Here is a 27872-nt window from a genome sequence, read left to right as displayed (position 1 = left end):
ATTTTTGGATAAAAAAAAAAAAGTGGGAGAGAGGGGGAGGGAGGGAGGGAGGGAGAGAGAGAGAGAGAGAGAGAGAGAGAGAGAGAGAGAGAGAGAGAGAGAGAGAGAGAGAGAGATTAAACCACAAAATTAGTTCATCTTAAGCAGATTATAAGTATGAAATCTAGTCATGAGATTTGCTTTGCCGTTTTTTTAAGCAACTTTGTGTTTTTCTTTTAGAATACACAAATTGAGGAATTTTTAAAATTGTTGTTATCACTTGTCTTTAAGTAATGCATGTATTCTGTCTAGGTCTCAACACTATTCTTAAGATATATTTATATTTTATCCTTGGTTCATGTAAAAAAAGAAAAAAAATGGAAGAAAAGTATAGAAAAACTATATATCACAGAGAGTTCTCATTTCGTTATAGAGAAACACATGATCAAAGTGTTTAAAGTACATGGAATACTGAAGAATAAATTGTACATTATTGAAACATCAAAAGGTCAAAAAACTGAAACACTACGAGACACTGTCTGTGTGCACCAATGGGCTGCAGCAAGAATTCCATTGAACAATACTGTAACTTTTCCCTTGGTTTTCCACAACTGCAAGTTTCTTTTTTGCCATGAGAAGGAAACAGTGTGGTTTCTGTTTATTTACACGTTTTTTTATTAACTGTAGTGGGAGCTGCATTTTCTGTAAATAATTATGTTAAGAATTAACAAGGTGTCTGAATATGGTTATATGTTTTTATATGGTAATGTAGCTTTGTAAGATTTTGTAACATAAAATGAACACAAAAACAGTACTTTGAGAAATTATCATGTGGCATTTCAAAGGAACATAAAAATATCATTGCAGTTTCACAATGTTCTTTTCGAAATGGGAAGTAGATTGTGCAGCACTTATTCATTTATAAGCCATTATTATAAGAACTTAGAAAGATAATCGGTACAGTAGTAATTTTGGAAGCTATGACAAAGAGTAACATAAATGCTGATTAAAGCTCCTAGATATACAATGCTTAAAGAAATATGTTCAGCTAAGGATTGTTGATTCAGAAAGCAACCACTTTTTAAAAAAAATTTAATTTTTTGCTGTAACCAGTTTTAGGCTATCATGTCCATCTTCAAATGACTTCATCTGTTTTACAACAGTATTATATTTGTCAGCAGCACATTGTCCACTCCTGTACCACCTAAGGATATAAACAAATTCAGCCATTTCATGAAGTGCACGGTAATCAGAATAAAATGCAGTCTTTTTAAAAGTATTTGTTGCTGGTTGCATTCTCCATCAACAATTCTTAGTTGAATAATGACCTTGGAGTTCAGAAAGGTCCAGCATGGATAAAATAGCATTGATATATTAAAATTTTCATTACTGTGAAAATACTTAAAAAGACGTTAATTTATTCATACAGAGCTTGTACATTCCTTCATCTAGGGTGGAAGAGGCATAGGTGGGGGAAGGTTTGGCAGTAGGGTAAGGCAGCCCATTCACTTCACAACCCAAAGCCTGACTGACGAACCTGTGCCTGTTTCATCCCTGAAGAAGGAAGAAACAGGTTCCAAAAGTTGGGTAGTTTTTTGATTCTGCTCCTGAGTTTTTCTGTTCACACATATGTTGAATCTCACCTCATACAGATAAATACTGACTTTCTGTTTCCTTGTAATTTCATAGTTTTCTCTACTGGTTTTTCCTTTCAGTACATGTATTTGTACACTAATAAGGTTTCCTGTATTTTTTGAAAATCATCTTATCATGACTGTTCATGATGCTTGTTATAATTATTACAGTACAAAGTGGAAACATGTTGTTTGGAACTGTGCTTTCATTGGTAACAGTGTTCTTGATACGACAATAATTACTTGCTGTAAAATATTCCAAAACTGAAAGTGAGCATTTTGAAAGCTGTAAGAGGGTAACTGTAAGAAGAACACAAATAAACTAACATACATAATGTTTCGTCTTCTCTTCAATTAAAATTGTAGATTTGTCCTCTACAGATCATCAGTATGTCTGATAAAATTGCACCGATGTATGAGAAGGATGATCTCAACTGTCTCATATTGAACTATCTCAGATGTGAAATAATTATTCAAAACTCATTAAGTATATTTTTATATTAAAAACAAAGATTCCAAGATTTACCAAGCGGGAAAGTGATTTTTAATTTTTTTAAACATGAATGATGTTTTGTTGTGTTCTATTTTTTGTGTTACAGTTTTCAGAAAATGATATTTTTCTTTACATGGACAAAATCTGTACTTGAAACATTATGTTCTGCAATTATATGACATATGTATGCAAATAGTGATTAGAGAATTCAAGTTATTTCACAATCCAGTAATACAATCTTTTATATAATTAAAATCATTTGCAATGATGAAGAGTGATGTTGAACCATTTATTACATTCACTGAAGTTAGTAATGGAAGAAAGTGTAGCTGGAAAAAACTGTGTAGTCTGTATATTGCTAATATCTTGTGAATTGGGAGACCTAACAATGGAAAGTCCAGGTTCAAATAACAATTATGTAGAAATGATAAAGTGCTGCTTACCACATAGAGGAGATGAGTCGCAGACAGGCATGGTGGACAAGACTGCTAAAATATTAACGCCTTTGGACAATGTCCTCCTTCCGCAATAGAAAACATACACACAGTCACACAGATGCACTCACATTTGCTTGTGTGAATGTGTGTGTATTTTTGACTGCAGAAGAAGGACTTGGTCCAAAAACTTTCATATTGTAGCACTCTTTTCCCCTGTGTCATCTGTGGTTCTGTGCCTTCTTTATATGGTAAGTAGCAATACATCCTTTCCATGTTGTTGTTGAATTGGAAGACCTGATACAAAGAATTTGTGAAATACTGATAATGTCTTTCTTTTGATTCAGATGGAAACAGGTAAAAATAAGAAAGTTATGGAACTAGAGTTTAACGGTTAAAATTAAACTACTAGTTTTCTGTCTCCAGAAAAAGACACACCTCATGTTGCAACTAGTCAGGAGCAGATGTGTTGGATAACTGGTGGCATCAATGACTGAAGAACCACTAGTGCTCAGGAGTATGTAGATAATTAAATTACATTATCTGTGTGTTACTTTCACTACAAATATTTTACCACAAGATGGATCTATCAAAGGATTAGCTAATTTTTCTCTTAAGAAGAATACTGAACAGAATTTACAGCTAGTAATAAAAATACTGCCCTGCTGAAAATGTGTTCTCCATCACTCTAGTCTAAAATTCAATAATTTCTGCAGTCAACCAACAGTTTTTTAATCAAAATTCTGATAGGTGGTTTATAGCATGAAGCATATGTCCAATAAGCATGGTACTTCACTGCATATTTATTTTTAATTGCTACCCCGTTCCAGTTTCTTGGTGTTAATGTGCAGAATCTGTGTATTTACAGATCATACCATGAAAAGTCGGATGTTATACAGTTATTTTACTAGCAGCTTATTACATCTTATTCCCCATGTGCATTAACCCATGTACAACTTAAAGCTGACAATAAATGAACATCATAGTAAATTTTTGCCCTTTTCTGGCTAAAGTAATTGTTGATAAGGTATGTGTTTTTTAAGAAATAAAAAGTGATAATTGCTATAAACTGAATGAATAGTGGTTTGAAACAGGTCTGATTTTATATTTCCAAAGGTGTGTACTGATTTATTCAAGATGATGGGGAATAATTATTATTTGCATAAAAGAATGCACATAATGTACAACGATGAACAATCACTTTTCATTCGCTTCTTTGAGACTTAGTACACTCCCCAGTCTCTGTTTTGAAAAATATAATAAGAAAAAATTGCCACTGGAAAAAAATCTCAATAATAACTTATACTGAAATATCTCTGAACTCACTAACAATAGAAATGCTGTGTGGCTAGGGCCTCCCGTCAGGTAGACCGTTCTCCTGGTGTAAGTAAGTCTTTCAAGTTGATGCCACTTTGGCGACTTGCATGTCGATGGGGATGAAATGATGAAGATAAGGACAGCACAACACCCACTCCCTGAGTAGAGAAAATCTCTGACCCACCTGGGAATCAAACTCTAGCCGTTAGGTATGACATTCCAGCGTGCTGACCACTCAGCTGCCAAGGGCGGACTCTGAACTCAACTTATAAAGTATATTAGATTTGGTGGCACATAATTCATTTCCGACATCTGGAATGAGGGTTTCTTCATTTTCTGCTCCTACATGACAGGCAGTATGTTCTTCAAGAGTCTAGTTCTGCATTCACATCTATAAGATTTCCTTATTGTGGAGCTGTATTTTAAACTTTACAACCATATTAGTGAATGTTATGAGTATTAATCTTGCTTGTGAAAGCTAACATTATGGGGTATTTATTGCAGTTACAGTTAGAGGAGACACTGACGAATTCTGAAGAAGTTTTTTGTGATTTCTTTCCTGGACTGATCATGGTCTTTCTGTCTTTTACTTTCCTGTGTCGTCAAATATTAATATTGTTGCAAGCTTAAGGAGACTAGCTATTTTCACAGTCTAGTCATATTGAACAGAATTTAAAACTAACAATAAAAATACTGGGCAGCCAAAAACGTGACCAACATTTATAAGAAATGATAAACATTAACAGAATTTGTGATTTTCTTCTAAGAATTTAAGGATTTTCTGAAAAGACATGGAAGTAATAAAATCTGCATATTATTGAGAATTAATGGGCTACTATAAACCATTGCATAAAACAATTAAGCTACCTGATATCATCTGTAAACTTATAATGTCATAACTGAAATTTATGGCCTGCACGTTTTCGAAACGAGATCGACTGTAGTACGAGGTATCATGAGGGAAATACTTGGCCAAAGTACATATTTAAAATATTGTGAGGCTGACATGAGATGTGTTCTGACTTCTGCTATTTATTGATTCCTACCAGTGGCTTTCAGACAATAGATTTTCCAATGTAAATGCATGATGTAGCTTCTCCTAATACTTCCACTCTTGAGTGTTCTTTTCCTAACATTGTTAACTAGTGTTAGTACAAAAGTGTTGCTTCCAGAAACACATTCTCATCCTTCTCACACTCACATCCTTCTGCAAGTAATGTCAAATGATATCTTAGTCAATAAACACTGAGAGTATCAAAAATATCATTTAAAATTTTATTCAATACATTTAATAATTTGTTGGAGATGCTTCGAGAATTTCTCAGGGAAATGTGAGAGAGTCAGCAAAATGTAGGTAAATAAAGTTTTCCGTAATGACTTTATGTTAATGTGTTTTCAGAGGAGAATAAACTGCTTCCTTACAATAAAAATAATCCACAGATGGCACATGAAATTTATGTAGTATGATTATGAATAGTTCATCACTAAACCTTGGATACTTTGTCACACTTACCCTTCACTGAGTTTCTATTTATAAGACTACAATATAGGTTGCTGTTTTAGTTCCAGTTGCTATCTGAGAACTGTGTACATTACTAGGAAAATAATGCAAAAGACTATCTGCCGTCTGAGAGAGATGACAGATGCTAATGGGCTCCTGACTCTTTATGCTTTGGTCTCACACAGCGTCAAGAGATTATCAAATGGAGATAAACCACACTCAATGCCTAAATTGACATTTTTAGGCAAAACACTATTATAGTTTTCAGATTATGTCTTTGAGCATGTTCACTTTTGGGTGACAGTGCAGAGTGAGTGATAATACAGAGCATCATAGCATTTTTGTTCCCACATAACTGAGGAAGTGTGGAGTTCCTGCACTTTTTATAGGATCTGTATATTAAGATTACACTCTTGAGCATCAAGCAGAGGAAAGTGTACCACAATTCTTATACAGCCCTTTCTGCATGCTACAGTTACTTTAGGCCAGCAGGAGGGCAGAGAGCAGCACATGACACTTCTAATTCAAGATATCACCATCCTCAGACCACAGATGTGTCACTGCTTACTGTTCAGCCACTCAGAGGAGAAAGACAACCAGTTCAGAGCTGGGTAGCAGTGCACAGATGTTGTATGTTTGTGCAGTGCTACCACCATTACGGACCAGCCGTAATGCAGCTCACAGCCAACCAGCTGAGCCGTCGTGTCCACTGAGTGGTTGGATTCCTGGCAGGTGCGGCAGTGCTGCCACCACCACAGAGCCATTGCGTGGCAGCTTAGTCACTCCCTGTTGCTGCTGCTGCTGCTCGCCAGAAATGACAGTAGTGTCTGTCTCTGTTGTTGATGTCGCCGTTGTAGTTGAGCTTGATGACACCTGTGGTTCTTGACATTGCTGTTGTGCATCCTGGTGGAAATTTGCACTCTGATCCTGAAACACAACATATATTATATTCTCTCTATAATATTGTTTGGGAGTGGAAGTCATGTGATAAAGAAGTAAGATTTGTATAACGGCAAATACCAAGTAACTGATTCCAAAATTGAAGCTAAAACAATGTTTTCTATCGACACTTTAATACAAAAATAATTTCTTCTGAAGTCTTCAGTTACATCTTGTAACCCAATCTAGCCAATAATATCATAAGAAACATACAATATCATTGGATATCAATGTTTTGAGTTTGATAAGAATAATTTTGATATTTATACAGCAATAAAAATGAATTATTCCATACTTAAGTATTTGTATCCTGCATATAGAAAATAAAGTTAAAGCATGTCACTTGCGTTCATGTAAACCTATTTTATTCACGGGTTTAAAGTTGTTCCTGCAGTCATTATTGATACTGTTATAAAAACTTTTAATTCTACATGAAATTGCTGTTCTTGTTCGTTATAGGGAGATAAAGAGACTTGGTGGGAATGTGTTGCGGAATGGACACTCTTTACAGAAGTGTCATTGCAAAGGGACCTGATCTTGTTTTATAGCAGCTATACAGTTCTATGAAATACAGGGAAAAGCCATAGTCACCGCAATATACAGACCACCTACTGGGGATACAGAAATATTCACTATTCAATTAGAAACACTGCTTAACATTCTTTTCACTGAAAGAGCCACTGTAGTTGTCTGTGGGGATTTCAGCATAAATCTTATGAATGAAAGTAGGCTAAAAAAACAATTCCTAAATCTATTATGTAGTTTCAATCTGTTTCCACACATACATGAACTCACAAGAATAACATATAATACAAATAGTCTTATAGATAATATATTTTCAAATGTACGATTCACAGAAGTGGAAGTAACAAATACTGATTTAGGATTACGTATCAGACCATAATGCTCTTGTCCTCAAAATTCCTTCAATGCCACTGGAAGAAAAAAAGGTGCACTTCAGATATAAAAGAAAATATTCCACTGAAAACTGTGTTGACTTAACGAATATCCTAACTAGTGAGTCGTGGGCAGTTGTGCTGTCCCTAATCAATAAAAATGATGTGTATATCAAACAATGGAAAATCCAGGATGGAATGTAACAATATTAGAGAAGGAAAGTTGCTACTCACCATAAAGCAGAGATGCTGAGTCGCAATAGGCACAACAAAAAGATTCACACAATTATAGCTTTCGGCCATTAACACTAGAACTCCGGCTGGGTCACTCGTGACCCACTTGATAATTCTTTTGTTTGTCACTCTTTTGTATTATTGCCTAGAGTGTTACATTTCTGTGACTTTTTATGAAATAAGGTAATTAGTGATTATATTTCATTTCACATTTTATGGTGAAAACATAAAAGAGAAATACGAAGATTCGCCTAGAACTGTGGAAGGGTCAGTTCTGACCCGACGGCGCAGTCGCTATAACAATCGCATTTTTCATGTAGCTTCATGCCTGTTGTTAGTGTGTGTTTGTTCAATCACAAAACTCGTTTTTACTTCACTTCCAGCTGATGTTCCAGTTTTCAGCAGGGGATGATAGGGAGAGAGGTTCAAACAAGTCTGACTTGTATGCAGATATTGCGCACCCAGAGTTTTGTACCATGAAAATGGGTTTAGTAGTGGATTCTGTCTGTGTAGATAGTGATTGTAACTTATGAATATATTATGTCCAAATTCCTATGGACAGAAGAGGACATTATAAATGCTCTAAATGAGATTTTAGATAATGAATCTGAGGGCAAACCGCTGGAGACTTTATGTGAAGAAGAATTTCCATCACCAATAGTTCCGGATTCTTCATCAGAACACAATGTTACTCCTGAGAGGGTTCTATTGAATGCTGATGCGATAGGTATGCTTGTTTATGTGTTTGTTTTATGATAATTTTTGTTTATGTATATGTTGAGTAGACACTAATTTCAATTGCCACACTTATGTTTATACTTTCTACATCTACATCTACATCCCTGAGTACCTCTATCGGTTCTCCCTTCTATTCCAGTCTCGTATTGTTCGCGGAAAGAAGGATTGTCGGTATGCTTCTGTGTGGGCTCTAATCTCTCTGATTTTATCCTCATGGTCTCTTCACAAGACTTTGTTTCGTGTTGAATTTTTACAAGTTATATATTACATTTATGAAGGTGTTTTTTTATTCTAATATTACACAATATATTCAATATTAAATCGCATTCTAATACGTATAACTACTATTACAGGAGCAGCTGCCACAAAGACTAAGTCAACTGAAGGAAGTGGACGTCCTTAAGGTCTACATCTACATCTACATTTATACTTCGCAAGCCACCCAACGGTGTGTGGCGGAGGGCACTTTATGTGCCACTGTCATTACCTCCCTTTTCTGTTCCAGTCGCGTATGGTTTGCACGAAGAACGACTGTCTGAAAACCTCCGTGCACACTCGAATCTCTCTAATTTTACATTCGTGATCTCCTTGGGAGGTATAAGTAGGAGGAAGCAATATATTCGATACCTCATCCAGAAACACACCCTCTCAAAACCTGGTGAGCAAGCTACACCGTGATGCAGAGTGCCTCTCTTGCAGAGTCTCACACTTGAGTTTGCTAAACATCTCCGTAACGCTATCATGGTTACCAAATAACCCTGTGACAAAACGCACCGCTCTTCTTTGGATCTTCTCTATCTCCTCCGTCAACCCGATCTGGAACGGATCCCACACTGATGAGCAATACTCATATAGGTTGAACGAGTGTTTTGTAAGCCATCTCCTTTGTTGATGGACTGCATTTTCTAAGGACTCTCCCAATGAATCTCAACCTGGTGGGCAACAAAATGCCCAGGGTTCTGGACTACGTCAGTTTCCTCCAGGTAGCGGCACCTGATGGGACAACCTGGAAAGTTGGTGTAATAGGTCACTGTTCAGCTGGAAGATATGGACAACAGAATGTTTTCAAAGATAGGACAGGACCACCTCCACATGCAAAACGAAACATGAAAGAGACCTGTTAAAGTGCATGGTATCTAATGATAAACGACAAAATGTTGAAACATATTGTAAAATGTACAGAAACTGAAACAAGTCATGTACTGAGCTCAGATGAGTAGACTATAAAAATTGAAGAACTGGAAGCTTTTATAGCTATATTGTACAATCCATGGTGCTATTGGAGGTAAGAGCTTAGAACTAGACACATTGTGGTCAGTGAAGTGGGGAAATAATTGTGTGAAATCAACAATGGTTCGTGACAGATTCAGAGAGATAATGCGTTATCTCAGATTTGACCTTAGATCCACAAGATCAGAACGACTAAGAGAAGACAAGTTTGCTTTGTTATCAGAAATCTGGAATGAGTTCATTGTGAATGCACAGTCTAGCTACATACCGGGTCCATATATAACAATCGACGAACAGCTTTTTCCTTCAAAGTGCCGTTGCAGATTCACGCAGTTTATGGCCTCACAACCGAACAAATACGAGCAAAAGTATTGGATGGTGGTAGATAAAGACTCAAAATATATTGTGAATGCTATCCTTTATCTAGGAAAGGATGACACTAGGTGGAGTGATGAGTGTCTTGGTGACTTTGTTGTAAAAAAAATTGCTGCAACCTTACCTCAACAAAGGAATAAATGCCACATGTGACAATTTTTTAACCTCCTTAGCGCTCTCTGAGACACTGAAAGCTAAATCTATGAGTCTTGTGGACACAATAAATCAATATCGAAGGGAAATACCAGTCTGTATCAAGAAGGCAAGAGAACAGTTATACAGCACAGTATTGTTGTAAAAAGATGATACCACACTGACTGTTCATCAGGGTAAGAGTAACAAGAATGTTCTGATTCTGAGCACTATGCATCCTTATGTGACGATTGTGGATGGTATAAAAAAAGAAGCCATATACGGTTACATTTTATTACTGCTCTAAATATGGAGTGGACGCGGTCGACCAAATGGCTCTCAAATACTCTATCAAAGCACCATTGAGACGTTGGCCTGTTCACACATTTTACAACTCGCTGGATTTGGCTGGGATAAATGCGTAGGTATTGTTCAGTTCTCTAAATGATAAAAAATTGAAATGCAGGGATTTCATCCTGCAGCTGGGGGAGGAGCTTGCTGAGAAGTACACAGCGACTAGAAAGACTAGTGTCCCTGTCAGATCTGAAGATATTCCTGACAGACAAAAAAAGTGAACACATTGCCTTGTAAAGTCTAACTGTGAAGGAAACAAATCATTTGTAAAGTGTCACATCTGCAAGAAAACTGTGAGCAACAAATGTACATCAAAAAACTATTATTTGTGTTCATTATGTAACGGTAGCCAGCAAAAACACTCAGCAAATACATATAAGTTTTAAAATGTAAAATTATAATTTGTGTAAGCCTTGTTTATTTTTGTTGATTTCATTCTAAATTTCCTAGTGCTTCTAACAATAGATTCATTGGCAGTAACAATAACCCATTGACATAGGGGAAATAAAGGAAAAGATCGTGGGTCATTAGTGACCCAGCTACGGTTCTAGGTATGTCCAAATATCAGTGGTTCTAGTGTTAAGGCCACTGTCAACAATAGACACACACACACACACACACACACACACACACACACACACACACACTCACACACAAATGCAACTTGCACACATGTCTGCAGTCTCAGATAACTGTGTGTGTTTCCTTTTCAAATGAAGCATATAACACTTTTTCTTCAATTTTTATGGGATATTTTGAAATGCACTTTCCAAAGAAGCTATCAAGAATCACATCACATCACAATACAAAGTCCAGTTCTTTGATCACAGCTGGCATCAAAACTTCTTGTGGAACTCTAAAGAGATGAAATTCAAAATTGAAGACATCTAAAGATCCACAGTTCATAGAATATGTTAAGAACTACAAGAGGGTATATTGAAAAGTAATTAACAAGGCAGAATTTATGAGTAATGACAACTGAATAAGACAGTCTGATAACAAATTAAAAGCCATACGGCGTATTGTGAAGACTGAAACAGGAAAGAGATGCGAGGACTAGGATATCATTCTCAAAAATATAGAAAATGTCAATATTAAAAAACAATATTTGCCAAATTACATCAACAATTATTTCATAAGTGCAACAACGTTATTAAGCTTGAAATTTAGAAACCAAGGAAAACCTGAATTTCCAAAAGCTGCTTGTAGCATGAGGATAGATCCAACAGATGAAGTGTTCAAAGTAATAAAGAGCTTGAAACCTAAAATGTCAGCAGGAGTAGATGAGATGCCTGTTTATATCATAACAATGACAGCTGCACTTTGCAAGGCACTTGGCATACATATCCAACTTATCATTTAGTGAAGTAGTGTTTCTGGAAAGAATGAAAATGTCAAAAGTGAAACCATTATTCAAAAACAGTGACAAGCATAAGGTAGAAAACTATTGCCCAATATCCCTCCTTCCAGCATTTTCCAAAATAGTAGAAAAATTAATGAAGCACAGAATCAACAAGTATCCAAATGACCGTAAGTTGCTAAATAGAAATCAGCATAGCTTCCAGGTAGGCAAAAACAGAAACAGCACTAATGTACTACACTGAACAAATAATCAAAAATATAGAAAAAGACAACAACGCAGTAGGAATAAATTTAGATCTCTCCAAAGCATTTGACACTATCAATCATGGCATTCTTTTAGGAAAACTGGAAGCATTAGGAATTCATGGAACAGGGAAAAAAGTGGTTTGAATCATACCTACGAAACAGACCAGAACACAGATTGTAGGACTGATGTCAGATTACTCCAACCACAAAATAAATTTAGTATCAGATGAAAAAAAAATGGAAATAGGAGTGCAGCAAGGCAGTATTTTAGGTCCCTTAATGTTCCTTGTCTACATAAATGACTTCCACACCTCATATGGAGCAGCAAAGGCCATACTATTTGCAGACAACACTAGTGTGATAATAGGTGAACCAAAGCAAATTCTGCAAACATCTGCTGATCAAGTAATAAAAAATGTCCACACTTGGTTCAAAGCAAACCATTTGACATTAAATGCAAATAAAACAAATTATACACAGTTTGGGAAAAATGTCAAAATGTAAATCTTGATCTGTTGTTGGGTGACAAGGCCACAGACAGAGTGGTATCAACAAAATTGCTGGGGATTCATGTAAATGAAAATCTTAATTTTAATGACCATGTAATGAAACTTGTGCAGAAACTTAACTCAGCCTGTTTTGGTCTTAGAATTATTGGAAATGTCTTTAATGAAGAGGGTGCCAGGATGGCATATTTTGGCTATTTTCAGTCTATTGAAACATATGGAATAATATTTTGGGGTTCCACCACTTGCCATCTAAAACAAATGTTTCTGTTACAGAAGAGGGCTATCCAAATAAAAACACACAGTCATCCACAGATATGATGCAAACCCTTATTCAACAAGCTTAAAGTTATAACAATACCTTCCATACATATATACAAATATGTGTTAGGGCCCATCTTGCAGACTTTCAGACAAATGCTGATTTGCCGAACTACAATACTCGAAATAGCACACACTCCATACTCAGTGAACAAAAAGCACACACAGATAAAGGCATGTGAGCCATACTGGTAGAGAACTCTACAACATACTTCCAGCCAGCATCAGGAAGTTAGAAGATGAAAACAGATTCAAAGTAGATTTTAAAGAATTTCTACTTGAACAATGTTTTCACTTGTTAAATGACTATTTAGGCCAATAAATAATTCTGATAATGTTTATATTAAGGTAAAACTGAAAACACTGTCTTACATCCCGTAAATTTTCTGTTAATTTATATATCTGATGGACAGCTACTGAGTGTGGTAAAATCTTTACTGAATAATTGAAGCAAATATGCGAGCTTCCTGTTCAAGGAAGAAAAAAGTAAAGCCTTACGGCAAACAGACTATGCAGTAAAAATATTGTTAGTATACATGTATAAAAAGTTCTATTACTGTGTCTTGTATGACCAAGTATTATTCTTTGTACATTTTTGTACAGTTTTGTATGTATTATTCTTTGTACTATTTAATGTAAAATTTTGTATGTTCCTTTTGCACAAATTGTTTCCCATAAATTTCAAGTACTTTTGGACAACATCAATACAATATTTATTGTCTGTGAATGGATAAATAAATGAACAAAAAATACAGTACTGCTCAAGGCAGAAGTATTATATATTGCTAGAAGTGAGTGTGGAAATACTGAAAACTGTATCTATTTCAAAGTTCAGTAATAACATTTTTTGGAATAACCATCAGAAGTTACCTGAATAACAATCTTTTGACCATTTAATGTTGTTTGGTACAAGGGCAATGACTTGGAACTATCAACATACTCCATGGAAGACAAGAGACCAACAATGAACAAACAAAATAAGCACTAATTTTGAACTATAGATGTGATATGGGCCTTAGTGCAAACTAACAACATAGTAATGGTCAACATCATTTGAAGACATATAACTGAACAGGCATTACTGAAGAACCCAGTACAATCTACACTTGTGTGTAAATAATTAGGGTTTCATCTGTCCTAATTTTTACAGGACATTAATTTTTTTGTTAAGAAACTGTCATAGTGTCCCTGATGACTTTTTGGGAACAGTGAAATGTCTCAGATTTTCAGTATTGTATTGTGCCTTTTTTACCTTTAAATGATCTCGTGATCTGACAGGATGTTTTCTTTCATAATAATAGACAGTTTTCCTGACATTAAGTACAATGTTTTCTTTCATCTCATCATATATTTCTCCAATCTCTTCTTCATTTGCAGAGCTAAATGGAACACAAACTTGTACTTCTAATCATTAAGGATGACAAAAATTTAATAGATCAGAGGGTTCTGGAATTTGACAGCAGGAAAAGAAAGAGAAGGAAAAACAGTAGGTGAGTAGGGACTGGGAAGGAATGAAAGAAGCAGTAACCTGGTAGAATTCTGGACAGAGCATAATTCAATCATCACAAACACTTGGTTTCAGACTCATGAAAGACTGTATACATGGAAGAGACCTGGAGACACTGGAAGATTTCAAAGCCGGCCGGTGTGGCTGAGTGGTTCTAGGCGCTTCAGTCTGGAACTGCATGACCGCTATGCTCTCAAGTTCGAATCCTGCCTCGGGCATGGATGTGTGTGATGACCTTAGGTTAGTTAGGTTTAAGTAGTAGTTCTAAGTTCTAGGGGACTGATGACCTCAAATGTTAAGTCCCATAGTGCTCAGAGCCATTTGAACCAAGATTTCAAACTGATTACATAATGGTAAGATAGAGATTTTGGAACCAGATTTTAAATTGTAAGACATTTCCAGGGACAGATGTGGACTGTGATAAAAATTTATTGATTATGAACTGTAAACTGAAGAAATTGCAAAAAGGCAGAAAATTAAAGGGATAGGACCTGGACAAACCGAAAGAACCAGAAGTTGTGGTTAGTTTCAATGAGAGCATTAGGCAATGATTGATGAGAACAGGGGAAAGGAACACAGTCGAAATGAAATGGTTAGCTTTGAGAGATGAAATGGTGAAGACAGCAGAGGATCAAGTGAGTACAAAGATAAGGCCTAGTAGAAATCCTTAGATAATGTAGTAAATACTGAATGTAATTGATGAACAGAGAAAATTTTAAAATGCCACGAAAGAAGTAGGTGGAAGGGAGTACAGACATTTAAAAAAATAAGATAGACAAGGAGTGCAAAATAGCTAATCAGGAATGGCTAGAGGACAAATGTAAGCATTTAGAAGCATGTTTCATTTGGGGAAAGAGGGATAATGCCTACAGGAAAATTAAAAAGACCTCTAGAGAAAATATAAGCAGCTGTATTAATATTAAGAGGTCTGATGGAAAACCAGCTCCAAACAAAGAAGGGAAAGATGAGAGATGGAAAGATTATGTAGAAGGTCTGTACAAGGTAGATGTTCTTGAAGTTAATATTACAGAGAGGGAAGAGGATGTAGATGAAAATGAGATTGGAGATATAATACTGCTAAAAGAAATTGACAGAGCACTGAAAGACCTAAGTCAATACAATGCCCGGGTTTCAACAAAATTCCGTCAGAGCCTTTGGAGAGCCATCCATGATGAAACTCTTCCATCTGGTGTGCAAGATGTATGGGACAGGTAATATATTCTCAGATGTCAAGAAGAATATAGTAATTCCAATTGCAAAGAAAACATGTGCTGACAGGTGTGAATATTACTGAAATATCAGTGTAATAAGTCATGGTTGTAAAATATCAACATTAATCCCTTACAGAATGGAAAAACTGATAGAAGCTAATATTGGGGAAAATGAGCTTGGATTCTGGAGAAGGCATACTCAAGGCAATGCTGACCATATGACTTCTCTTAGAGGATAGCTTAAGAAAAGGCAAACTTACATTTATAGCACTTGTAGACTTAGAGAAAGCTTTTGACAACGTTGGCTTGAATAATCTCTTTTAAGTTTTGAAGGCAGCAGGGGTGAAGTACAGGGAGCAAAAGGATATTTACAACTTACACAGAAACAAGATGGCAGGTAGAAGAGCCAACGATCATGAAAGGGAAGCCGTGGTCGAGAAGGGAGTGAGACAGGTTTATATACTATCCCCAATGGTATTCAATCTGTACATTGAGCAAGCAGTAAAGGAAACCACAGAAAAATTTGGAGGACGACTTAAAGCACAGGGAAAATAAATAAAAACTTTGTGTGATGATGAGATTGTAATTCTACCAGAGACAGCAAAGGACTTGGAAGAGCAGTTCAGTGGAGTGGACACTGTCTTTAAAGAATGAGATTTTCACTCTGCAGCAGAGTGTGCACTGATATGAAACTTCCTGGCAGATTAAAACTGTGTGCCGGACCGAGACTCGAGTTGTGATTGGGTAGCTCAGTTGGTAGAGCACTTGCCCGTGAAAGGAAAAGGTTCTGAGTTCGAGTCTCGGTCCGTCACACAGTTTTAATCTGCCAGGGAGTTTAATATCAGTGCACACTCTGCTGCAGAGTGAAAATCTCATTCTGGAAAATCCTCCAGGCTGTGGCTAAGTCATGTCTCCGCAGTATCCTTTCTTTCAGGAGTCCTAGTTCTGCAAGGTTCGCAGAAGATCTTCTGTAAAGTCTGGAATGTAGGAGATGAGGTACTGGCAGAAGTAAAGCTGTGAGGATGGGACGTAAGTCATGCTTGGGTAGCTCAGTTGATAGAGCACTTGCCTGCGAAAGGCAAGGTCCCGAGTTTGAGTCTCAGTCCGGCACACAGTTTTAATCTGCCAGGAAGTTTCAAGAATATAAGATTCATTCAATAAAAGATTCATAAATAAGATTCATTCAATAAAAGCAAAACAAGGATAATGAAATGTTGAATTAAAACTGGTGATGCCGAGAGAATTAGATTGGGAAACAAGACACTTAAGGTAGTAGGTGAGTTTTGTTACTTTGGTAGCAAAATAACTGATAATGTAAAATGTACACTGGTCTTTCTGAAAAGAGAAATTTGTGAACATTGAATATAGATTTAAGTGATAAAAAGTCTTTTCTAAAAGTATTTGTGTGGGATGTAGCTATGTAAGGAAGTGAAACATAGATGATAAACAGCTTAGACAGAAAAGAGAATAGAAGCATTTGAAATGTGGTGTTACAGAAGAATTCTGAAGAATAATGAGTTACTGAACAGAATTGGGGATATAAGAAATTTGTGGCACAACATGTAAAGACATATGGATCGGTCGATAGGACACATTCTGAGATATCATAAGATCACCAATTTAATATTGGAGAGAAGTGCAGGGGATAAGAATTGTACAGGCAGACTAAGAGATGAACATGGTAAGCAGATTCAGAAGGATGTGGGTTGCAGTAGTTATTCAGAGATGAAGAGGCTTGCTCAGAATAGGGTAGCATGGAGAGCTGCGTCCAACCAGTCTTTGTACTGAAGACCACAACAACAATTAAAGTGTTGTGTCAATTTGAGGAGCATAACACTTCATTATCTCAAAAACTGCTGTATGTCATGCTTTGATTCAGAATATGATATGAATATTTTTGAAAACTCATGGGTGCCATGGTTGCATCAACAGTGTGAGATGAGATGTTCAGATTTTGGTGTTCAGTTGCCACAACAGTATTGTTGTTCATGAGTAATATATCTTGTAATTGTATAATCAGTGCTTGTACTAAAGCTGTAACTGTTTATCGATGAAACTGTTGCAGACATGGGAAAACATCTTTCAGTGCAAGAAGCCACTGTGATACATAACCAAATTTTAGGATTATGGGTGATGTCACTGATAAATGGTAATTGGAAGCACTGCTCAACAAGAGGTTTTTGTACTCTCAAATGAAAAAGAAAACATGTGTCATGAATACAGCTCAGTGGAAAGAAAATACATAAAACTGACTGTTTGAAGTGCTTCGGTTTGCACATTGATCAGAACATGAATTGGAAATCATATATTACAGATCATCTTAAATTAGTGTTATATGTAACTTGCTGAGTACTCAGCATTGCCCAGGTATGTATGTATTCCAATTCCATTAGCCTATCTCCTCCTCCTTCCCTCCTTCTTTCTCTCCATCTCTCTGCCCTATCCTCACTGTCCATCTCCTTCATCCCAACCCACACTCCCACACTCCATGTCCATCTCCACCTGCCCCCCACTTTGTCCATCTGGTACTCTTCCCTCTCTCTGTCCACCTGCTCCTCCCCATTTCTTGTCATCCACTCCTTCCCCTCTGTCCATCTGCTCCTTCCCCCTTGGTCCATCTCCTCCTCCCCCTCTAAGTCAATCTTCTCCTGCCCCTCTATCTTCTCATGACCCCCTGTCTCCTACTCCACCCTCCATCTTCTTCTCTCTCTCCCCACCTATTCCTCCTCCTCTCTCAGTCCATCTCCTCTATCCTGCCTCTGACCATTTCTCCTCCTCCCTCCCCCTGTCCATCTCCTATCTCATTCTCCCTGTCTGTCTGTGAACTCCTTGTCTTTCCTTTCTCTGTCCACTTCCCTCCCTAACTTTTCTGTCCATCTCCCCCTCCCTTCTCTGTGTTTGTCCATCTCCCCCTCCCCAATTCTCTCTCCAAGTTATCTGGCTCACCCAATTGGAGGTTTCTGTTCTTACCCCCAAAGTACCAAGTTTGGTTGAAAATGATCCCTGGGTTTAGGAGGAGTTTTTTTTACCCATGGCTTTGCCAATGTATGCACATGTCACATATATTTAACATATTTCACACATATTTGCACACAAATTTCATCTGTATCTCTAGAAAATTCCAACCTACATGTTGTTTTTCATGCATTCCAATGTTTATGATGTGATATGTCGTGATCTAAGTGTTGTACAATGATATAACATTGTAAGTAAATTCAGCGGTGTATGTGAATACTATCTGTAAAGTGTGCTGTGAATACAGTTGGTAGCAAAGAAGTAATATATTAAAACAACATGTCTGATGTGGCAGTTTTACTGCATGAAAAGATTTAGAGTAGTAAGTGAAAAACTCTTTTCCTTTCATCATTCTGAGTGGAGTTTATAAAGTGAGAAAAAGTATCATGAAGATTTGAAATTATGTGTAAAGTTTGTTGTAAGCCATTAACAGGTCTCATTCTCAAATACTGGATGAATGAGGAATTGGTATTACCATGTCATTGGTTGTAGTTCCTTTTCACCCACACCCCCAGCCCTTGATTGTTTGGTGGTTCTTACCCCAGCAATTCTTTCCAGAAAGCAAGTAATATGTGTACCAACTTTGGCTGAAATCTGTCCAGTGGCTTAGGAACAGATGTGGAACATACATACATACATACATACAGCACTACAATTATTGTAACCTGTTTGGTTGGCCACAGGGCATGATGGGAATTAGAATGCACATGGATAATATTGTGTACATAGTTCCGCGTAGTCAGCGCTTACACAACTTTCCCACTAGAGCGCACCCCGCTAAGCACAACAGCGCAGGCACAGCGCTCGTCTGTCTCCGCACTACGAGATGGCACTGCCTAATAGACGGACCAAATTCTGCTTTTGCTGATCCGTGTATTAGTATGTAACGTTTACATGTTGAATAAAGCGTGTGCATGCTCTAGTTTCTAACTAGTTAGCTAATAATTAATTGTTGGCCAGTATATAAATACATACATTTTTATAATATGTATATATGTGTGGACAGCTGATTTTGGTGATGAAACTGTTAGAATATTAGCGTACTTTGTATCCATCCATTCACTGATGTCTTATGAAATAATTGTTTGGGGTATTTCCATGCATAGACACTAAGTACCCACTACATAGAAACAATATCTGGTGTTGATCCTCAACTGTTTAAAAGATTAACAATATTATAAAAAGGATAGTTGCTACTCACCATATAGCGGAGATGCTGATTCGCAGATAGGCACGACAAAAAGACTGTTACAAAATAAGATTTTGGCCAACAAGGCCATTGTCAAAAATTAACAAACACAGACAACACACACACACACACACACACACACACACACACACACAAAATGTAACTCATACACACATGAGCACAGTCTCTGGCAGCTGAAGCCAGACTACGAGCAACAGCAGTACGTGACAAGAGAGGCAACTGGGTGGGGGTAAGAAGGAGGCTAGGGTGGGGACAAGGAGGGATAGGAGCGTAGGGGTGGGGCTTGTAAAGTGCTGCTGGGGAGCCTGCAGGGATGAGGTAGGGAGGGGAAAAGGCAGCAATGTGCAGTTGGCAATGTTAGATGGTGGGCAGGGGAGGAAGGGAGGGGAAACAGAAAATGAGAGAAGTAAAAAGACTGGGTGCATTGGTGGAACAGAGGGCTGTTTAGTACTGGAACAGCAACAGGGAAGGAGCTAGATTGGTGAGGAGAATGACTAACAAAGGTTGATGGCAGGAGGGTTATGGCAAAACATAGATGTACTGCAGGGAGAGTTCCCACCTCTGCAATTCAGAAAAGTGATGGTGGAAAGGATCCATGTGGCACACACTGTGAAGCAGTCTTTGAAATGAAAAATGTTGTGTTGGGTGGCATGCTCAGCATCATTGTGGTCCAGTTGTTTCTTGGCCACAGTATGTCAGTGGCCATTTATGTGGACAGACAGCTTGTTGGTTGTCATGCCCACATAGAATGCAGAACAGTGATTGCAGTTTAGCTTGTAGATCACATTACTGGTTTCACAGGTAGCCCTGGTGTTGATGGGTTAGGTGATGTATATGACCAGATTGGGGTAAATGATGATGGGAGGATGTACGGGACAGGTCTTGCATCTAGGTCTGTTACAATGATATGAGCCATGAGGGAGGGGTTGGGAGCAGGTGTTGTGTAGGAATGAACAAGGACATTTCTCATTTCAGGGCATGAGGGCATGATGAGAGGTAGTCAAAGCCCTAGCCAAGAATGTAATGCAGTTGCTCCAGTCCTTTAATGCTCCTCTGTGGTCCAATGGTGGGACTTTAGGAGGAGGTGGGTGGCTTGACAGATAAGCACGGGAGATTAATTTTTGTACAAGTTGGGAGGGTAGTTACAATCTGTAAAGGCCTCAGTGAGACCCTCAGTATATTTCAAGAGGGACTGCTCATCACTGCAGGCTAGGCTGTATGGGAGGTACTTCTTGGTACGGAAGGGGTGGCAGCTGTTGAAGTGGAGGTACTGCTGGTGGTTGGTGGGTTTGATAGGAATGGAGGTGCTGATGTGGAGATCAAAATCTACTAAGGTAGCTTGTTGGGTTGAGTAGCACTAAGTAAAGCAAATTGCGAAGACGGGTTGAGGTTCTGTAGGAATGTGGATGGGTTGTCCTCACCCTCTATCCACTTCACAAAGATTCCATTAGTGTATCTGAACCAGGTGATGGATTTAGGATTCTGGGTGACTCGCTGAAGTGTCAGAACATTGATGCTGTTGATGACCTCTTGAATGGCTGTTTTCAGCTCAGCAATGGTTTTGGGTTTATATCCTCACCCACAATTACTTCTCCTCTGAATGCATTACCTACATTACCTGCAAACAAATCTGGCGTATGGCTATGAGAACCAGTGTGGCACTATCCCATGCCAACCTATTCACGGGCCATTTAGAGGAATCCTTCCTAGTCACCCAGAATCCTAAACCCCTCACCTGCAATCTGGATCAGGGGTGAGGACACCTTGTCCACATTCCTCCAGATCCTCAACACCATCTCCCCCATTTACTTCACCTGGTCCTACTCAACCCAACAAGCCATCTTTCTAGATGTTGACCTCCACTTCAAAGATGGATACATCAGTACCTCTGTCCAAATCAAACCTACCAACCACCAGCAATACACCCACTTTGACAGCTACCATCGGTTCCATACCAAGAAGTCCTTTCCATACAGTCTTGCCACCCTTGGCTGTCACATCTGCTGTGATGTGGGATCACTCTCAAAATACACCGAGGGTCTCACTGAAGCCTTTACAGATTGTAATTATCCTTCCAACCTTGTACAAAAACAAATCTTCTGTGTTTTATCTTTCCAGTCAGCCAACACCTCCCGAAGTCCCACCATCTGGTCACAGAGGAGTATTCCCCTCATAACTCAGTATCACCCAGGACAGTAGCAACTGAATTACATTCTCTGCCATGGTTTTGACTAGCTCTCATTGTGTCTTGAAATGAGAAATGTCCTGCCTGCTATCCTCCTCACCCCCAAAAGTGGTAATACACGGTCCACCATACCTACACAATATCCTCAATAATCCCTACACAACCCCTGCTGCAACCCCTTGCCTCATGGCTCATATCGCTGTAATTGACCTAGATACAAGACCGGCCCGTATATTCTCCCACCACCACCTACTCCTATCTGCTCACAAACATCACCTAACTCATCAACACCCGAGCTGCCTGTGAAACCAGTAATGTGATCTACAAGCTAAACTGCAACCACTGTACTGCATTCTATGTGGTTATGACAACCAACAAGCTATGTGTCCACATGTATGGGCACTGACAAACTGTGGCCAAGAAACAACTGGACTACCTTGATACTGAGCACGTCACTCAACATGACATTCTTCATTTCAATGACTGCTTCACATCCTGTGCCATAAGGATAATTCCCACCAGCAGCAGCCTTTCTGAATTATACAGGTGGGAGATCTTCTTGCAATATATCTTACATTTCCATAACCCTCCTGGTCTCAACTTCCATTAGTCATTGCCTTCACACATCTAGCCCCTTTGACGTTCCCAAGCCAGCACTAAACAGCCCTTTATTCTACCAATGCACCCAGTGCACCCAGTCTCTTTACTTCTCTCCTTTTTCACTACACCCCCCTCTTTCTCCCCCTTCCACCTACCGTCTCACCTACTGACGGCACGTAGTTTCCCTACCCGCTCTCCACCTTGTCGCTGCATGCTCCCCAGCAGCACTTTACTGTCCGCCACCCCTACCCTGCTATCTTTCCCCCTCCCCACCCCAGACTTCTCCTTGGTGCCTACCCAGTTGTCTCTTCCATGATGCACTGCTGCTGCTGCTCGTTGTCTGGCTTCAGCTGCATGAGATAGTGGTCATGTGTGTGTGAGCTGCAGGTGTGTACGTGTGTGTGTGTGTGTGTGTGTGTGTGTGTGTGTGTGCGCACTATATGGTGAGTAGCAACTGTTGTTTTCATAATATTGTTACATTCCATCACGGATTTTCCATTGTTCAAAAAATTAGTCATTCTAACAACAACCTCACAATAAATTTGTTGTTGTATGACATCTGTTGTCAAGAATCAGGCACAATCCGAAAATAAGAGCAGAATTCAGAAATGCAACACATGGCAATAGAAGAGCCTGCTCTACCTAAAACTTACTCTCACATGGAAAGAAATAATGCACGCAGCCATAAATATATTTGACCACCTTCCTTGTGAATTAAAGATGTAACAAAAGTTTTAGAAAAAAACCAAAATAACTTTTTCATGACAACTCCTTTTACCTCATAGATGAATTTTGGAATAGAGAGTATCTGTGTAGTTGGGTTACATTTATAAAATTTTGTAATAGATCAAGGTTTGTAAAAAAAAAGTAGCAAATGTGTTAATGGTCAGCATGCAGCAGCCATGTTTTTGTAGAGAAAATGTAGGTTTACAAACCTACTGAGACGTTTCTCTTCACACCATAAATAATGCAAAAAGATGCACTAAACTAAACTGAACTGCAATTGTGTCATTTACAAGTTTACTTGATTAATGGTCAATTCTTCCAATCAAGAGGATTCATATTGGTGCCTTTATGTGTTAGGCTTTATGATCCAAATAAACATATCATAATTTGAGTTTGGGGTTTGGCAGATTTTTAGGTGAAAGTGTCAAGCATTTGACTTTCTATATCTTAGTTGTCCAGGAAAGGTTCAGTGATGAGAAAATGGTAGTAACAGTTTCATCTGTCAATACAAATACCAGTTATGGAGAGAAAAAAAGCAAATGCAAAAATTATTTTCATCATAAACTGCAAGCAAATCTACCAACATTTCTATATTTATGATCCACATATTGTGAATTCACTCAAATACAATACAAGAGACAACCCCTCTTGCCATCTACTGAAAGATGTATAGATGTTTTTCAAGCTTTAGTTTCAATTTGTATTCTCTAAGGAAGCACTCTCTCACCCTGAAGACTTCAGGACTCTCTCCATCATCTACCAGTTCCTTTAAAGCCAATTATGTACCTCCTCTAACAGTAATTTCCTTATTAATAATACATGGTGACATTAGATTAGATATATTTTTTGTTACATAGGATGTGGAAGGCCTGATAAAACAAGAACACACAACACTTGTTTACAAAGAAAAACAGAGATGCTAATAGATGTGAAATAAGTTAAGAGACCATAAATATTTTCATTTAAGAAGTTTTAGCATACTTCTGTACAGTGAGGTGCAGATGAAATCAGATAGAACAGAATGTGTTACTTTATATAAGTAACTATTTATACTTCCGGAGGTCCTCCTAAGAAATTTGTATACAGAGTAGGAGTTGTCCACCAATAAATCCTTTAGGCTCCTATTCAAATGAACTTAATTAGCAGTTAACCTTTTTTGTGGCTGCCACAGTGGAAAGGCACTGAAAATGTATGTCTCTGAATAAAGTACACCTTCATGGACCAAAGTACATGGACTTTAAATCTTTATGAAGATTATTCTCATTTCTAGTACTTATGCCATGAACTATGCAGTTTTATTGAAAAACTGACAAATTTCACTCAAAAATAAATACTTAAGCAATTAGTAGTCAGTATACCCAGTGTGTTGAATGGGATTCTGCAGGGCATTCTTGAGTTAACACCACAAATAATTCACATTACATGCTTTTGGACTGTGAAAACTTTTTTTTGGCTTGTACCTCAAAAAACTGATCCCATATATCATTATGGAAATGAAGTAATATTGCCTTTTTTAAAAATTTTATATCATCTTATTACATATCAGTATGTAAAATAAGGGGAAGGCAACCACTCCTGTATCACAGATCAATGTGTGGAGCACAGCAATGTGTGGGGGGATAGTAGATGTACCGATAATGGTTTCAACATTGTCCATCAACAGACAGCATAGTGGCCTAGCTACCAGACTGCCATCTGTGTCCATGCATTAATAGGTAATTCTCACAATCATTAGGATGCAAATGAGTCAAGCAAGTTGGCAACAATGACACAGAGACATGCTTGTGCTTCCTACAGCCAACTGAATGAGTTTGCCACACAAGCTAGAGGTACTGCATCAGTTGTACAACAAAGGTGGTATCAGTGGTCACGTGAACATTCTCACACCTGAAGATGAGCTTCTGGAGATCCAAGCAGCACAGACACCCTCCAGGAATATCATACTGTAAGAGCAGCAGTGGCAGGTCATACAGCTACCACAGTACAGTTAAGAGGAGTTGTAAGCCCAGATCCCAGATGTGTCAACATGAATGGTTGTGAACTGGTTATTAGCATTGAGACAGTGGGCACACACACATCATCTACTCTCACCTCAATGTTGGTGCAGTGTCCGTCCTGTCCGTTCTGTCCACCTGTGACACTGGCAGCCCACATGACCAAACAGAGATACAGGCTGCCTTCATCACAAGAGTGAAACCAAAGCAGATGTTTATGGAATGAATGAGGCCAATGCTGGAGATGAAAACACAGCCTTTTGTCTCATATGATGGTCACCAGGGCCCACTACCTGAGCACCATGGACAGCAGCTCCAGAGGTTGCAATCAACAAGTGATCAAAAATAGTGCAAGAAGATCCATCCACAAACTGGCCTTATAAGCCAGTGCACCACTTGGCAGAAGGCAATTTGACATCCCACCCAGACTTGTAGGAATCTGCCATCCCAGCCACAACATCATTGTGCCTCATCTGCTGCTACTCCCAGATCATTTGGAATGGTAGCTTCAGACTGTGACTCAAGAGTGTCATGTAACAGTGATCCGGCCTCCCTGGACAGCTTTGTGGTAATGCTATGGTAACTACTACCTAGTAATTTTGTTTCTGTCCCTTCTTGTGTGCATTCTCGAGTGAGAGACTCACAAGGAAAACATTTTATTTTTTTGTTCTTCTGTTATAAGATCCAAAGTGGGATCCCTAATTGTTTCTTGCTTGAATTGTATTTTGTTGCACGTACTTTATTGACAATGGCAATGTTCTTGTTTATTGGTTTGTCACAATCAAACAGCTTGAGGAATATCTTTCGTGTTTTGTACCTGCTACCACAGATACAGCAATCATTGTGCATGGCTCTACTGGTGCTGTCAGAGGATCGCAGGAATGGTCCATCATGGTCTTCAGCAATGAAAGCAGATTCTGCCTGCATGCAAGTGATGGCCATTTGCCTGTACAATGATGACCTGGTGAGTGCTGTCTTATAGCCTGCATTTGTCCAAGACACACTGGCGCCACCCAATGTCTCACAGTTTGGGGTGGGATAAGCTACAACTTTTAGGGAGAGACAGGACATATGCAGTATGTCAATATGTACAACAGCCCAGAGGGAATAATAAGAGTGGATGACCAAGAATGAAGTGCTCATATTAAAAAGGGTGTAAGACAAGGATGTAGTCTTGCACCCCTACTGTTCAATCTGTACATCGAGGAAGCAATTATGGAAATAAAAGAAAGGTTCTGTAGTGGAATTAAAATTCAGGATGTAAGGAGATCAATGATATGACTCACTGATGACATTGCTGTCCTGAGTGAAAGTGAAGGAGGATTACATGATCTGCTGAATGGAATGAACACTCTAATCAGTACAGAGTATGGATTGAGAGTAAACTGAAGAATGGCAAAGGTAATGAGATGTAGTAGAAATGAGAACAGTGAGAAACTTAATATCAGGATTGATGGTCACAAAGAAGAGGAAGTTAAGGAATTCTGCTACCTCAGCAGTAAAATAACGAGTGATGGATGGAACAAGTAGGACATCAAAAGCAGATTAGCAATGGCAAAAAGGGCATTCCTGGCAAAGAGAAGTCCACTAATATCAAATATTGGTCTTAATTTGAGGAAGAAATGTCTGAGAATGTATGTCTAGAGTACAGCATTGTATGGTAGTGAAACATGGACTGTGGGAAGATCGGAACAGAAAAGAATCGAAGAATTTGAGATGTGGTGCTACAGACAAATGTTGAAAATTAGGTGGACTGATAGGGCAATGAATGAGGAGGTTCTGTTCAAAATCGGCGAGGAAAGGAATATGTAGAAAACACTGATAAGGAGAAGGGATAGGTGATTGGACATCTGTTAAGACAAGGGGGAATGACTTCAATGGTACTAGAGGGAACTTAGAAGGCAAAAACTGTAGAGGAAGACATAGATTGGAATACATCCTGCAACTAATAGAGGAAACAGGTTGCAAGTGCTACTCTGAGATGATGAGGTTAGCACAGGAGAAAAATTTATGGTGGGCCGCATCAAACCAGCCAGAAGACTGATGACCCCCACCCCACCCCCACAAAAAGGGGCTACAGCTCTGTTTCACTATGTGCAGCATGTTGTTAGACCCATTCTTTTGCCATTCTTGCAACAGGGTGGTGATGTTTTATTTCCAACAGGATAATTCTCACCCATACACTGCCGGTGAAACACAATGTGCTCTGCAACATGGGCAACATCTTCCACAGCCAGCACGATCTCCAGACTTGTCTCCAATTAAGCACGTGTGGGATACAATGGACAAGAAATGATTTGTGCGACTCGTCAACCAACAACCCTTACAGAATTACATGAAAAGGGTCAAGCAGGGATTACGTAACATATACCAGTACAGTATTTGCCAACTGTATCATTGACTGGATGTCAGAGAGGGTGCCAGCATGCTGTCATTGGATTGAAGTCGACGTCAATTTCCAGGTGTACTAATTTTTTTCCTGACAGTGTATATTGGGTTGAAACCTCTTACAAGTTCAAAGCTGTGTGTAGTGTATCTTTTAAAAGATTATTGACAGTGATCTGGCTTGGAACGATTTACTACTGTCCATGAAAATTTCACTAACTGAAATATCTAAAAGTACTCTTAATTTCCTATTTATTGCAATGATTGTTGCAACTAAAACAAAGTCACTATATGCTAAAGTTATTGATGACATGTCATTAATATATACAAGAAAAAGTAAGGTCCCTA

General features: G+C 38.4%; 1 protein-coding gene across 1 annotated transcript in view; it reads right to left on the bottom strand.

The window, feature by feature from the left end:
- Positions 1-110: 110 nt before the first annotated feature.
- The window catches only part of LOC126354208 (transient receptor potential-gamma protein), an 847751-nt gene continuing 819989 nt past the window's right edge, over positions 111-27872 (bottom strand). Inside the window, exon 24 of the mRNA XM_050003666.1 lies at positions 111-6285. Within this exon, the coding sequence (XP_049859623.1) occupies positions 6037-6285 (249 nt within the window). The 3' untranslated portion in view covers positions 111-6036. The remainder of the gene's footprint in view (positions 6286-27872) is intronic.

Source organism: Schistocerca gregaria, chromosome 3 (assembly GCF_023897955.1).
Source record: "Schistocerca gregaria isolate iqSchGreg1 chromosome 3, iqSchGreg1.2, whole genome shotgun sequence".
Classification (NCBI taxonomy): domain Eukaryota; kingdom Metazoa; phylum Arthropoda; class Insecta; order Orthoptera; family Acrididae; genus Schistocerca; species Schistocerca gregaria.
Note: the sequence above shows the minus strand (reverse complement) of the source record. Positions and strands in the feature narration are given on the sequence as shown.